This window comes from Chaetodon auriga, chromosome 6 (genome assembly GCF_051107435.1).
Source record: "Chaetodon auriga isolate fChaAug3 chromosome 6, fChaAug3.hap1, whole genome shotgun sequence".
Lineage (NCBI taxonomy): Eukaryota > Metazoa > Chordata > Actinopteri > Chaetodontiformes > Chaetodontidae > Chaetodon > Chaetodon auriga.
The window spans coordinates 2691088-2704031 of NC_135079.1; the positions used below are offsets into that span (position 1 = coordinate 2691088).

General features: G+C 43.4%; 1 protein-coding gene across 1 annotated transcript; it reads left to right on the top strand.

Moving 5' to 3' along the window:
• The first annotated feature begins 1607 nt into the window (after nt 1-1607).
• LOC143322692 (D(4) dopamine receptor-like) lies at nt 1608-12710 on the top strand. Its single transcript, XM_076734045.1, has 4 exons — nt 1608-2339; nt 7250-7362; nt 9965-10554; nt 12189-12710. Exons 1-4 carry the CDS (start codon nt 2094-2096, stop codon nt 12404-12406), a joined length of 1167 nt encoding a protein of 388 aa, XP_076590160.1. The 5' UTR covers nt 1608-2093; the 3' UTR covers nt 12407-12710.
• Nucleotides 12711-12944: the final 234 nt, after the last annotated feature.

Consider the following 12944-nt stretch of genomic DNA (forward strand, 5'->3'; position numbering starts at 1 on the left):
GGATTGAATATGAGAGTGTAACTGCAGAAGAGGGTTCAGAGTTCGGTCTGGTCCTGGTCTGCCTGCTCTGAGTCTGTCCTCTTGACTGAAATTAATCCAGATGTTGACACTGAACAGCAGCAGAGGATTCCTGCAGCTGGCTGTCTGAGGGGGGGATTCCTCCCCTCTGCCTTCAGGCCCCGCAGCTCAGTCCTTCACTCCACACTGCAAGAAGTGTCCCGCCAACACCTTTTAGACTCTAAATCATCAGACTTTTCTGCCTGTTAACATGTGAAGGGTTTCAACAGGTTTCAAAGGGGTAAAAATAATAATGATAATAATAATAATAATAATTAAGTTTTCAAGTTATTTGGCCTTTTTTAATGTGCTTTTACTTTTTAAAAACTACTTTTTGTGCACTCAAATGTGCATACAACCATTAAAATGCCTTAATGTATTTGAATGCCCTCGTTGATTCATTAATGAATGGGTTGAGTTGGTGTTGCTGCATCACTGCATTATCCATGATGTCCACATACAAGAGAACAACAGGATTTTCAAGAGATACTTAAAGGATAAATCCATGTCTTTAAATATGTTAACAGGTTTCAATGATTTGTCTACACTGAGTTTTTGATGACACAAGGTCAGAGCAGCCAAACCTTCATTAATACCTTTAAACAGACATGTCTCTCGGGCTATTTGGTACATTTTAAGGGTTTTTGTCATGAAGAAAATCTGTTAAAACCTCTTATAATCCATTCATTGATCCATTATGTGTGTGTGTGTCAAGAACCTTAGAATCTACCTATTTGACAATGACGGGCTCGATAAATGAATTCATTGATTAGTTTTTGTCTTGTTCAAATTACTGGGCAGATTAAGAGACTGTTGACCCGCAAACCAGAGTTTGATTAATTAACATGTTAGTTGTGTTTTTGGTGGTAAATTAAATGCAGTTTACTACATTTATTTGACAGCTTTACCTACTTTAAAGATTCAGATTAATCAATTCAGACATGATCAATAAATAAATGTTTTATTACACATTAAAGTGATGCTCACACGTGATATGATACAAAAAGTATTATTAAAAAACGGAACACTCCATATAATGAGTACTTTTACTTTTGGGACTTTCATCATATTTTGATGTTAGTACTTGCTTTGCAGGACTTTAACCTGTATTATTTCTGCTTTGTAGTATAAGTACTTTCCTCTACTAGAAGTGACCAAACAATCCATTAATGCAGTCATTGATTTTTTAAAAAATCAAATCAAAATACCTTAAATTAAATTTAAATAAATGAATTTACTGGAAATAAATCCGGATTCAGGTTCATAGTATTTGTTCATGTACAGCTTTCACATGTAAATATCTATTCCATTGCTTGTTGTGCTTCTCTTTACTGTTAATTAACTGTTAAATAAAGATGTGGATATTTTTTGCAGCGGTCGCTCCTCTCCTCACACACACACACACACGGACAGATGAACAGACAGACAGACAGACAGACAGATGGATAAACTGTGTCTCCTACTGGAGCTCAAGGACTGAAGGACACCGTAAAGCGCAGCTGATAAGCGGCTTTAATCGGCTAATTTGGCCCCGGTGGCCTTCAGCAGGCTGCAGGTGAACACTGGACCCGAAAAGACCCGCAGCCCGACACGCGCAGCGCGGTCTGACCGCAGAGCTGCGGCTGCTCGTCACTCTCCAACCCGAGCTTTCATTGAGGAGACATGGATTTCCTCCTCAACTTTCTAATGATTCCAGGATTTTAATGCGCTTTTTTCATCTTCACGACGCAAAATGTTCCTTCTCAAGAGACAGATGGGACTTCATCAGCATCCATCTAACGATTAAAGGTGTAAATGTGTGTTTTATTTTGTAATTAAATCCAAACTCCACCTGATTCCATTCTGTTTTACGCGGACTTTTTTTTGCGTAAAGTGCGCACCGGAGCGCTCTGGAGCTCCACGGTAGAGTCTGAGTCTCCGTGACACCATGATGACACCACGGTGCGGGGAGCAGAGCCCGGTCCGGCCTTCATGAGAGCCCGCTGGCCGCGCTGCTGCGGCTCGGACCGGGACGGAGCGGAGGAGGCGCGGCGGAGATGGCAGCCAACCTGAGCGCCGCGGCGGCGGCGGCGCCGGAGGCGACCGCGACGGGACACAACCTGCCGGCTCTGCTTTTCGGGGTGCTGCTGATCGTGGTGATCATCTGCGGGAACCTGCTGGTGTGTCTGAGCGTGTTCACGGAGAAGGCGCTGAAGACCACCACCAACTACTTCATCGTCAGTCTGGCGGTGGCGGATCTGATGCTCGCGGTCCTCGTGCTGCCGCTCTTCGTCTATTCCGAGGTTAGACCAACCGAAACACACTGAGATGTGACTCGTTACTTCAAGTTTAAGTGGAGTTTCTTAAATGTTTACCTCACAGCTGCACCCAGAGGTCCAGGGGCCACAATTGTTTCAGGGGCCCCACAGGGCCGCTCCAGGTCTAAATTTAGGGTCTTCAGGGTCCAGATGGAGGTCTGCCGGGTCTCTGCACAGCAGGTGATATGGATCCAAGCATTTTCCTCCCTGATCTGTTACAGAAAGCTGATCTCTTTTTGTCCATGTAACAAAAGAAACTTTAAAATACCCCAAAAAACTTAATTTACCCCAGATGACAAGTGTAAGTAAGTAAATAAAACTATTTCTAACACCTTTTTTAACAGGTTACAAAGTGCTTTACATCAATGTGAATACAGAACAAGCAAATACCTACAGGAAAAAAACATTCAGAAGTACATACAAATAAAAAGCACATAGGAACAACAAGCAGTCGCCACCCAGAACAACACTGAAACTGCAGAAAAGCCACCTGGAGTGTGTTTGTAAATGTTTGAAACAGACTCAGCTGATCTTCTGAGAGGAGGGAGATGGTGGTGCCAGGACATCAGAGAGCAGCTGTCTCTGGTTTAGTTTGGCACAGTGTTGCCAACAGGTTTTGGCTGGATGGCCGCAGTGAAGCTCGGTGCTGTAAGGATTTAGTAGCTCAGAAATGTGTGCATGAGCTAAACCATCTAGTGCCTTTTTAAGTGATTTAAAGAATCTTAAAACTGATCCTCACCTTCACTGTCAGCCACTGCACTGAGGCTGAAACAGAGCTCAGAGCCTAACTGCTGCATTTTGTACAAGCTGCAGCCGTGCTGGGGCAGTTCGACTGAGGCGAGAGAAAAGGGCATCGGAGAAGCTGAATGGGGAAAAATCAAGGTGTGACTGATACGTTCTAGAGCAGAAGGCAAAAATAATAGTGTTATTTTTGCAATGTTTCTGAGTTAAAAACAAAACAAAACAAAACAGGGTTGAACCAATTTGCTGACATGGTGGTCGGATTTGCACTGAAGATCGAATATAAGGCCAAGATTCCTCAAGTTTGGTTTTATTGGGAGCAAGTGGGCCAGTACGCAGGAGAATACCATCTATAAGATGTTCAGAGCCAACGATGAGAAGCTTCATCATGTCGGAATTTAGTTGAAAAAGGTTACGTGACATCCAGTCTTTTATAGCATCGTGGAGAGTGACTTGATTGATGAAATCATCAGATTTTACTGAAAAATAGAACCAAATGTTGTCTGTGTAACAATAATCAACAACCAAAGTGACTGTTTACCTCTACAGAGAAAAGAAGAGGACCGAGGATCGACCCCTGTGGGACCCCATGGCGGCTGGGGTCATGGTGTTTACCCACAGAGACCAAAAAACAATTAGACAAATGCTGCACAAACTCCTCCCCTGGCTTTCCGTAGACACAACACATCCATTCAGCCTATTAATGAGGATGATGGTAAGATTGAGATGGAGTGTTTGCCCCCATCAGCCTCCACACGGATGTCATTTGTGGGTCTTTAAAAAGCAGTTTCAGCGTCGTGTTTGTGGCAAAGCTGAAATTTATCAAAAATCCAGTCTCCAGGCATTTTTGAAAAGGCTCTAATTGTTCAGAACAGATGATTTTCCTTTTTAAGGGGCTGGAGACAAGTGGTCCTAAATTGATTGAGGATATAACAAGAGATGAGGGACGCGTTTATAAAAGCGAGTACAGCCGGGCCAATGACAATGGGACAAACTGGGGGAGTATATTCGAAACACCTTTGGTAGATCAGAAGAGGGGATCGAGGTAATGTTGGATCCGACTCTGATGAGCCTGTCGACAGAAAGTGATGAAAACTATTCACAGTCTTCAGTTGAGGTGGCAGAGAGCAGGTTGTACAAGCTGACTGGTTGTGCTGAACAGCTCAGGGATTGTGTTTATTAGTAGTAATTAAGTCTTTTTGTGCATCCTTGGAGTCAAAAGCTCTTTCGCGTGTAGAAATGAACATTAAGTGTTGTCTTTTTCCACCTGTGCTCGGCCTGCAGTATACTTTACAGCTACAGATAGCATCATTTATGCACAGGGAGCATTTATTGACTCCTACTGACGTAATTGGTGCGATGAACGTGGATCACTGAGCAACACAGGTTATTAAAATTATTGACCAGACCATTAATGTAAGATGGTTGAATTGAGCTATTGTATAAATCAGAGAAGGTGGAGGAGAAGTTTAGCAGACTGGTTGTTAAAAATGCAGGAGCGTACTGTTTGCTTCTGAATTGAAGAAGTCTGGATGCAAATAGAACAGATTTCTGACCAGAGACGAGGGCCGTCAAGTAACAGAGCACCCCTCAAAAACCATGTCCAGAAAGGTCACCACAGCTTATTTTTTATGTTTACTGCTAGGCGCCGACCTCTCACCTAAGTCAGGTGATGCTGTTTGTATAAACAGCAAGAAAGTATGGTGGAGGTCAGGGTGGTTGGATGGGTCAAACAAACACAGGACTTTCACCCAGGAGGTGGCAGGTGTTGTCCTGTCTGAAACTGAAAGTCAACAGTGACTTATTTTAATTTATGTATGTAAGTTACCTTCCAACTAAACACTTATTTTAACCAAAACCATCCATACTTTCCTAAAGCTAACCAACTGGTTTTGGTGCCTGAATCCAACCAAAAAGTTTCAGAACGTCAACCACATGACGACGAAGGTCCAGTAAGCAAATTTACGAACCCTACCATGGTGAAGGGTTGACCTTCCCTGCTCCAGCTCTGAGTGGCTTACCTTGATATTCTTACCCCAACCAATTATCACTCCTCATGCCTCAACCTAACCAACCCAACCAACGAAGGCAACGAGTAGCCAATGAGAGGCAGAGGAGGGCTGGTCATCACCATAGTACCATTCATAATTTAGCGTCCAGCCGGCCTGTCGCTGGTACTCTGTAAGGTAAATGTCGTTTTGGGTGACCGTTGAGACGGTAAATTGAAATACAGGAGACAGAGTTTTTACAGTTAAAACAGCCTGTGCACCTCAAGGACACATAGTTCAGACAGGGGCACCACCAAGGGGGACTCATCTTTGAGTAACAAGAGCTCACAAAGCCATCAAAGACAAGGTCCACTTACTTGCTTGTTCAGGAGCTTTTGACTACGTGACTGCAGAGGAAATGACTTCTGCTGGTCAAGATCATGTTTTTGTATCTTGGATCTAATTAATGGATTTGCTAAACGTACTATCAGTGTTTAAACTGCTGCCTGCGGTGCCGCAGGGAGCCAACATGTCAGTGAGATCTGGGTTTTAAACTCAGTGAACTGTCCCTTTAAATAATAGCACTGACCTCCAGCTGACCCCCCTGATGACGCCCCGCCCCCTGTGGTGACATCACTGAGCAGACTCAGAATGACCCAGTCTGAGTCTGATTTTTAATATTACTCCGATTGTCTTGGTTCTGGAGTCTTGAATTTGATTTGACTCTCATTAATTAATTTCACTTTTTTAATCTTTTGTTAACTTTGCGGATGTAAACTGTTTTTTCGCAGCGAAAATTCTTTTCATTCATAAAATCAAATTTTAATTAACCTGAACACTTGCCCTGGTACAGTCAGTCATTGTCCAGCAGAGCCGAGAGAACAACAGCCAAACACAGGCTGTACATTCCTCCTGACGATGGCTCTGGTCCAGGGGTCAGAGGTCAACCAGGGGGCCCCACAAGCGCTGTGTATTTTAGGAAAACAATGAAAACAACAGGATCGAGCTGGGCTTGTCTGTCAGTTAGTGTTCCTTCTTTTGTCCTCTCTCGCTCGTCTTTGTGTCTGTTTATCACGTTTTTCCTGTCGCTTTCTCCTGACAGTTTGTCTTTGTTTTGTAATCAAAGCTGTTTTTTGTTTTCTTGGCCTCAGCAAACATTTGACTGCAGAAAATAAAGTAATTAAAGAGTCGACCAGCTGACTCATATTTCAGGGCCCTTCTGCAGATCTCTGAACAATATTATGAAGGCCTTTTACTTAAGTACAAGTAGTAATACCACAAAATCAAAATACTTCACTTGTAAACTAATGGGCATATTCAGGGATTCCTGGCATGCCTCAGATTTCCAGTGTGTTTTCAGGGTAAATTAAGGATATTTTAAAAGAGCAGTTATTGATAAATTCTGGGGGGAAAAAAAAAAATCATTCCAGAGGAGTTTGTGTTGAGGGTATTTCATATTTTTATTTTCATAATTTCTCTATATTCACATGTATGTATTTCTGAATGTATTATTTGCTTTAATGTGTTTATTTTAGATTTTGATGATTTTAATGCATTTATATTTTATTTGATTTGTGTTACTTTTGTGCATTTTAGTAATTGGTTTGCACTTTTATCAAATTTATTTATTACCTTTAAACATTTGCATGTTTATAGATGATTTGCTCATATTGTATTTTCTTGTATCCAATTCATGAATTCATTTTTCAATGCTGACAATTTGTATAGCTTTTTTTAAACTAAACACTGTCTCTAGTAAAAGTACATAAGCATTGGCAAATTGTATGTATCACAAGTAAAAGCACTGATGCAAAATGTGTCCTTGGATGCCCCTGTGGTTCATAAACCATCATAAAGCGCTCTGTAGTCCTTCCAGTGGAGAAAATTTGATGCATTATATACTTTTATTGACTGCCTTAGTATTTTGTATTCTCTTAATGTCTAATTCTCACATTAATTTATTATTCTACCTCCCTGCACAGCGACTGTGGGCAGGAAATAACAATTTGCTGAAACCCATCACATTACATCTCTCCTTGCTTTATCCCTGTTCAGATAAATATACATGAGACATGAAACATAATGGCTGCCCTACATGCTAAATGCATCGCGCTGATGCTGAAGATCGCTGTGAGAGAACGTACTGAGCTTGTTTCTGTGTTTCAGTTCCAGGACGGCGTGTGGACCCTCAGCACCACCATCTGTGATGGTCTGATGACCATGGATGTGATGCTGTGCACTGCCTCCATCTTCAACCTCTGTGCCATCAGCATCGACAGGTCAGTGCTCACCTGTGCAGGTACGCACACCCAGGCAGACTACACATTCATACAGCCCTAAATCTCAAAACTAAAAGGAAAAACTAACTATTTGAAAAGTCTACAGGACTGCTAGCAGCTATGTGAAGCTGTACTTCCTGTGAGCTAAATGCTAACCTTGGCATGCTAACATGCTCACAATGACGATGCTAACATTCTGCTGTTAAACAGATGTAATGTTTACTATGTTCACCATCAAAGTTTTGCATATTAGCATGCTAACATTTGCTAATTAGCACTAAACAGTACAGCTGAGGCTGATGGAATGTCATCCGTTGTGCAGGATCACTAAAGTTATTACAGTTCATCCTGAGGGGGACATGAATGTATATAGCAAATCTCATAGCCATCCGTCCAACAGCTGCAGCCAAACAAACCCTGAAACTCCTGCAGAACTATGTGCAGTTGATTCAAAGGAAGCAGTGAGAGTTCAGCCTGTGTAACTCACAGACTCTGTGTCACAACCAGGGTTTTTAATCTGCCTCGGGTTGGGGTCGTCCAGCAGCAAGCAGCTGATTAATCAACCCTGAGCGGTCTGTCAGGAAGACACAGGACACCTTGGCGAGTGTTTCGGCTTTCCATCTGAAGGTCGTCAGGGTCAGACAGTTCACTCTGTTGTGGAAATATGATGATGACCTTTTGTCTGTTTCCTGTAAAAGCTCCAAAAGATGAAAAATCAGAGCAGACAGAACAACTTAAAGCCCCAAATGAAGGATACATCTGCAGAGATGAACTGCCAGCTTCGCTCTGCGCTCTTTAGTTTGACTCAATGAGATTATCTGAACTCTCAGCTGATGTTGAAGGATGAAAATCTGAGCTGAAAAGCGAGCTGCTCCTCAAATCTGATGTCCCAACTCCAGAAAATATAATTACATCAAAGACTGATGGAGGCAATGAGGCTAACGTGGACTGATGGTGATGATCCGAAGCTTTTTGAAGCAGCCAGCAGCAGTTAGAGGTTTAACTGGATGAAAGAGGCTGAATAATTCAACGGACTGAGCAGGGAAGAGATCCTGAAGGTCTGCAGAGTCCACCTGCTGCTGCTGCCCATAGCTGAAGGGGGGAATCTCCTGGTCTCTGTGCAGGTTTGATGGTTTTAACAGCAAACTGACTGATGGCCTGCTGTCATTCGTGGATGGATTACTGAACAGGGGTCTGAAGGCTTAGGAGGCCCTGAGCTAGATGAGCCTCTGAATGACGCATCTGTTGTTAACATTTCCTGCTGGAAAATCAAAGAGGTCATTTGTTCCCATCACATGTTTTTGCCCATGATCATGATCTAAGTCCGCTGAAGGGATAATTTGGGAAATATGTTTGTTAGCTTTCTTGCAGACAGTCAGATGAGTCAGAGTCATGTCTGTCCGTGAAGCTGCAGCCAGCAGCCAGAGCTATCTTAGCTTAGCTTAGCTTAGCTTAGCTTAGTTAAACATCAAAGTGTAAAAATGAAAATTGGCCTTTTTATGAGGGACTATGAGCCGTGCTAGTTATCGGCCGGGAGCAGTAACTTCCTGGTAGAAGCTAAACAGTATGTAGTCTGAGATCCTGTTTGAAAAGGTGGGTGGTCGACTTAGACCAACACAAGGGATTTGCACTGTGCATTTACTGAAGTATAAAGCTCTACTGCATTAAACTGAACCACCTCTGCTCTCTGGCCTCGTCTAATTACAGCCATGCGATGCCAGATCACGTGTTTAACTTCTTCTGTACCGCACGCTCAAACACAAAAAACCTTTGTCTTAATGTGTAACAACTCTTCTGTGTTTTTGTCCGTGACTACACTCTGCATCTTCTCGTGTGCAGACATCCATTTAAAGACATTTGGAACTGTCAATCACAGGTGTTACTAATAACTTTATTAATTGCAGGTTCATTAATCTCATTAGTTCCACGTGTGATTCTCTGGCTGTGAAAGGTCAAAGCGTCTGAGAGTCTGATTCACTCGGGGACGACAAAGATAGAGTGCTCTAATTCTGCCACAAACTGTCAAGATCCAGGTTAGGAAGATTTATGTGGACAGAAAACATCCCTCTGCTCAGTGTTGAAGGATTTAAGTTATTAATTTCTTATTTTCAACTGTTTGTTATTTTCATTTCCACCCTCTTTCCTTTTCATATGTACGTTTAAAGTGTCTTAACTATTGTTTTAATGGTCTCTTTTTCGGTTTAATTAAGCACTTTGAGCCGCATTTTGTGAATGAAGGGTGCAAATATAAATATAGTTTATTATTATTTTTGTTGTTGTTTGAAAAAAAAATGCTCATTAATCAAACGTGTGTGATCTGAAAAATGAAGACGTCTGACTTTTGTGTTTTTTGTGTTCAAACTCTGACAAAGTTCCACCAGAAAAACATCTTAAGATGATCAGATATTAATGAAAACTAATTGACAGGATAAGTCCACAATATAAACTGCTGTAATACAGAAGAAAAGTTCTTCATTATTATTATTCAGTATTTCTGCCAACATACTTCAAACTAATGTACCGATTGTCCTGAAATGTCCTCATCATATCCCTGATCCCCAGAGGATGAACCTAATTGCAAAATTTCCCTCACTTGTTGCAGGTTCATCGCTGTGTTAATCCCTCTTAACTACAACAGGAAGCACGTGGACCTGCGGCAGACAGTGCTGCTGTCGGCCACCTGGATCCTGGCTCTGGCCGTGGCCTCGCCTATCATGTTTGGCATCAACAACGTGCCGGGCCGAGACCCCAGAGAGTGTAAATTAGAGAACGACGACTATGTCCTGTACTCGTCCGTGTGCTCCTTCTTCATCCCCTGCCCCATCATGCTGCTGCTGTACTGTGGCATGTTCCGCGGGCTGAGGCGCTGGGAGGAGGCGCGCAAAGCCAAGCTGAGGAACAGCATCCAGGCCTGCCGCAAGCTGCAGGAGGCCGCCGCGTCGCTGCCACCACTGGCCTCGCTGCCACCGCCGCTGCCGCCCATCATAGAGAGGGAACAGACGGATACTCTGGATGAGCCGTCCACCTTCCCGTCCCCAGACCAGCCCTTTCACTCCTCAGAGTACAAGGACGGACCCGTGACGACGGTCAGCTTCGTAGAGATCAAGTTCAACCCCGAGCTTCGCAGGAAGAAGACGGCCAAGATCAACAGCCGGGAGAGGAAGGCCATGAAGGTGCTTCCTGTCGTTGTGGGTGAGTTCACTTCCTGTTCAGCAGCATTAGAGTTATATTAAAGGATCCAAAATTCAGGAACGCTAGAAGTATTAAGAACAACTTGATTGTGAGCTTGATGAATGTGAGTTCTTGGTCTGGTAGGATGCTGGAGAGTTGGGCTTTCACCTGCTTCCAAGGTGCATGGACAGAAGGTCAAAACACGTTTGAAAACAGGTTTGACTTGTAGCCTCGATGGCCACAAACTCCACCACTGCCCTGTAATCCCAGAATACCAAGCGCTCCCTGAAGTTCCAGGCTCATTGCATGTCATGTGGATCACAAACATTTAAATGAATTATTACCAAGTTGCTTGAGAGTTATGAAAGATTATTAGAAAGTTATCCATAAACCCATACACCTGAGCACTGCCGGTATCTGAACGCCTCACCTCCATGTCTCATAATCAGTTCAGAGGCTGCAGGTAGCTGAACGCCTCACCTGCACCTCTGACATCTGTTCAGAGACTGCATGCACCTGAACGCCTCACCTCCACCTCTGATGTCTGTTCAGAGGCACTAACACATCAGTTGGAAAAGGTCATCCTATTTATAGCAGCCAGTGTTGGTCCTAATGCGTAGAAGTGCTTCCCTTTAGCACACAGCAGCTAATCCTGCAGCTACTTAATCTGAAATCCAATTATTACGCAGGCTTGGTCAGTGTGCAGGTAGCTATCATGAATATCTGCTTCATTAGCTCACCTACAGTTCCAGCAGCAGTCTGAAAGTTGGGCTCAACAATATAAACAACATGATTAACTGAAAATTGTCTGACCAAATATTAAATATTTTGTATAAATAAGTAGATAGACTGTATGGCCAAATGTCACTGGACATCCCCACTAATTATTGAATTCAGGGGCTCTAAATGCCAATGAGCTCTAAAGAGCTCAGTGATTTTCAGTGTGGCATAGGACGCCATTTTTACCACAAGTCAGTTCATGAAATTTAGTCAGGTGTCCGCTCACTTTTAGCCGTATGGTGAAGATAAGAGGGTGTGCACATGTGCAGGTAGGTTTGCAAGAAAGTTGGTAGGGTGATAGGTAGAGAAATAGGCAGATTTGTAGGTAGGTAGATTTGAGGGTTTGTAGGAAGGATGGTAGACTGGTCGGTAAGTTAGCTTAAAGTGTGGTAAATAATTAAGTTGGTAGGTCGGTGAAGCTCTGCCTCATTAGCTCATCTGACTCCGGATAGATAAATTGGCAGGTAGATACTGTGGGTAGGCTGTTCGGTAGGTGTGTAGATAGGTTGGTGTAGGTTGGCGTAGGAAGACGAGGAAGGTGAAGCACTGCCTCATTAGCTCATCTGAGTCAAGTTGGTTGACCGGAAGCAGGTAATTTGGCAGATTGCTGTATAGTTAAGTTTGTAGTTCTCTTAGATGGTTAGTTTGTAAACAGGTTGATGAACAACTGCTTTATGAGCTCGTAAAATTATTCAGGTGGAAGCCTGAGGGTAATTTACCTGGCAGGTAGCTTCTTAGGTAGTTAGGTAAGTTGATAGGAAGGTAACATGGTCGGTCTACCTAGCTCGTAGGTACAAAGATAGAAACATGTGAGTCAAATCAAAGTGAGGTTCTCGGCGTTTCTGCCTCTGATTCTTCTTCTCCTCCTCCTGCAGGTGCCTTCCTCTTCTGCTGGACTCCATTCTTTGTCCTCCACACGATGCGCGCTCGCTGTCGGGACTGCCACGTCCCACCGGCCCTGATGAGCGTGGTGACGTGGCTCGGCTACGTCAACAGCGCTCTCAACCCCGTCATCTACACTGTCTTCAACACCGAGTTCAGGAACTTCTTCAAAAAGTTCCTGCATCGCTGCTGCTCCAAGAGTGATTCATGAGGACGCTGCTGCTGCTGCTGCATGGACAATTTTTAAATGCACAACAGCTGGAAGAGATGCTGCTGTCTGTTGCTTTAGTGTCTGTAGTCTGTGTATGTTGCCATTGTTTCCTTCCTCTGTGAGGTTTTATTTTTCTACATGTGCCGACAGCAAAGTTTGTTCCAGCTTCGGGTTCCCTGTGAAGAAGCTTCAGTCTGAGGAACCAGCTGTTCAGAGGATCAGCAACACATCAAACAACCGACAAGAACTGATTTTATATGTTCAAATTCATCTTTTCAGAATAAAAGTTTTCACTAAAAATGTGGATTGTTGAGATCTGTGTGTTTGTGGAGCGACGCAGACGGAACAGCTGACGGTCTGCAACTGCCAGACGTCATAGAGGAGGATGAAATCAATGAGGAGGAGCTAACTGTCAACACACAAGAACGACGTGAGCGACCTGAGACCATCACTGAACCCGTTTTTCTTTGGACTCCCTGCAGTCTGCTGAGGCTGGATCAAACAGCTGTGATTTGTCTGTCTGTCATATGTTCGGCTG

What these genes read in the sequence shown, in the direction of transcription:
- LOC143322692 (XM_076734045.1), top strand. Translation starts at nt 2,094, where the DNA reads ATGGCAGCCAACCTGAGCGCCGCGGCGGCGGCGGCGCCGGAGGCGACC. An exon ending in CGCTCTTCGTCTATTCCGAG is followed by an intron (nt 2,340 to 7,249) that starts GTTAGACCAACC and finishes TCTGTGTTTCAG; the next exon opens with TTCCAGGACGGCGTGTGGAC. An exon ending in GGTGCTTCCTGTCGTTGTGG is followed by an intron (nt 10,555 to 12,188) that starts GTGAGTTCACTT and finishes CTCCTCCTGCAG; the next exon opens with GTGCCTTCCTCTTCTGCTGG.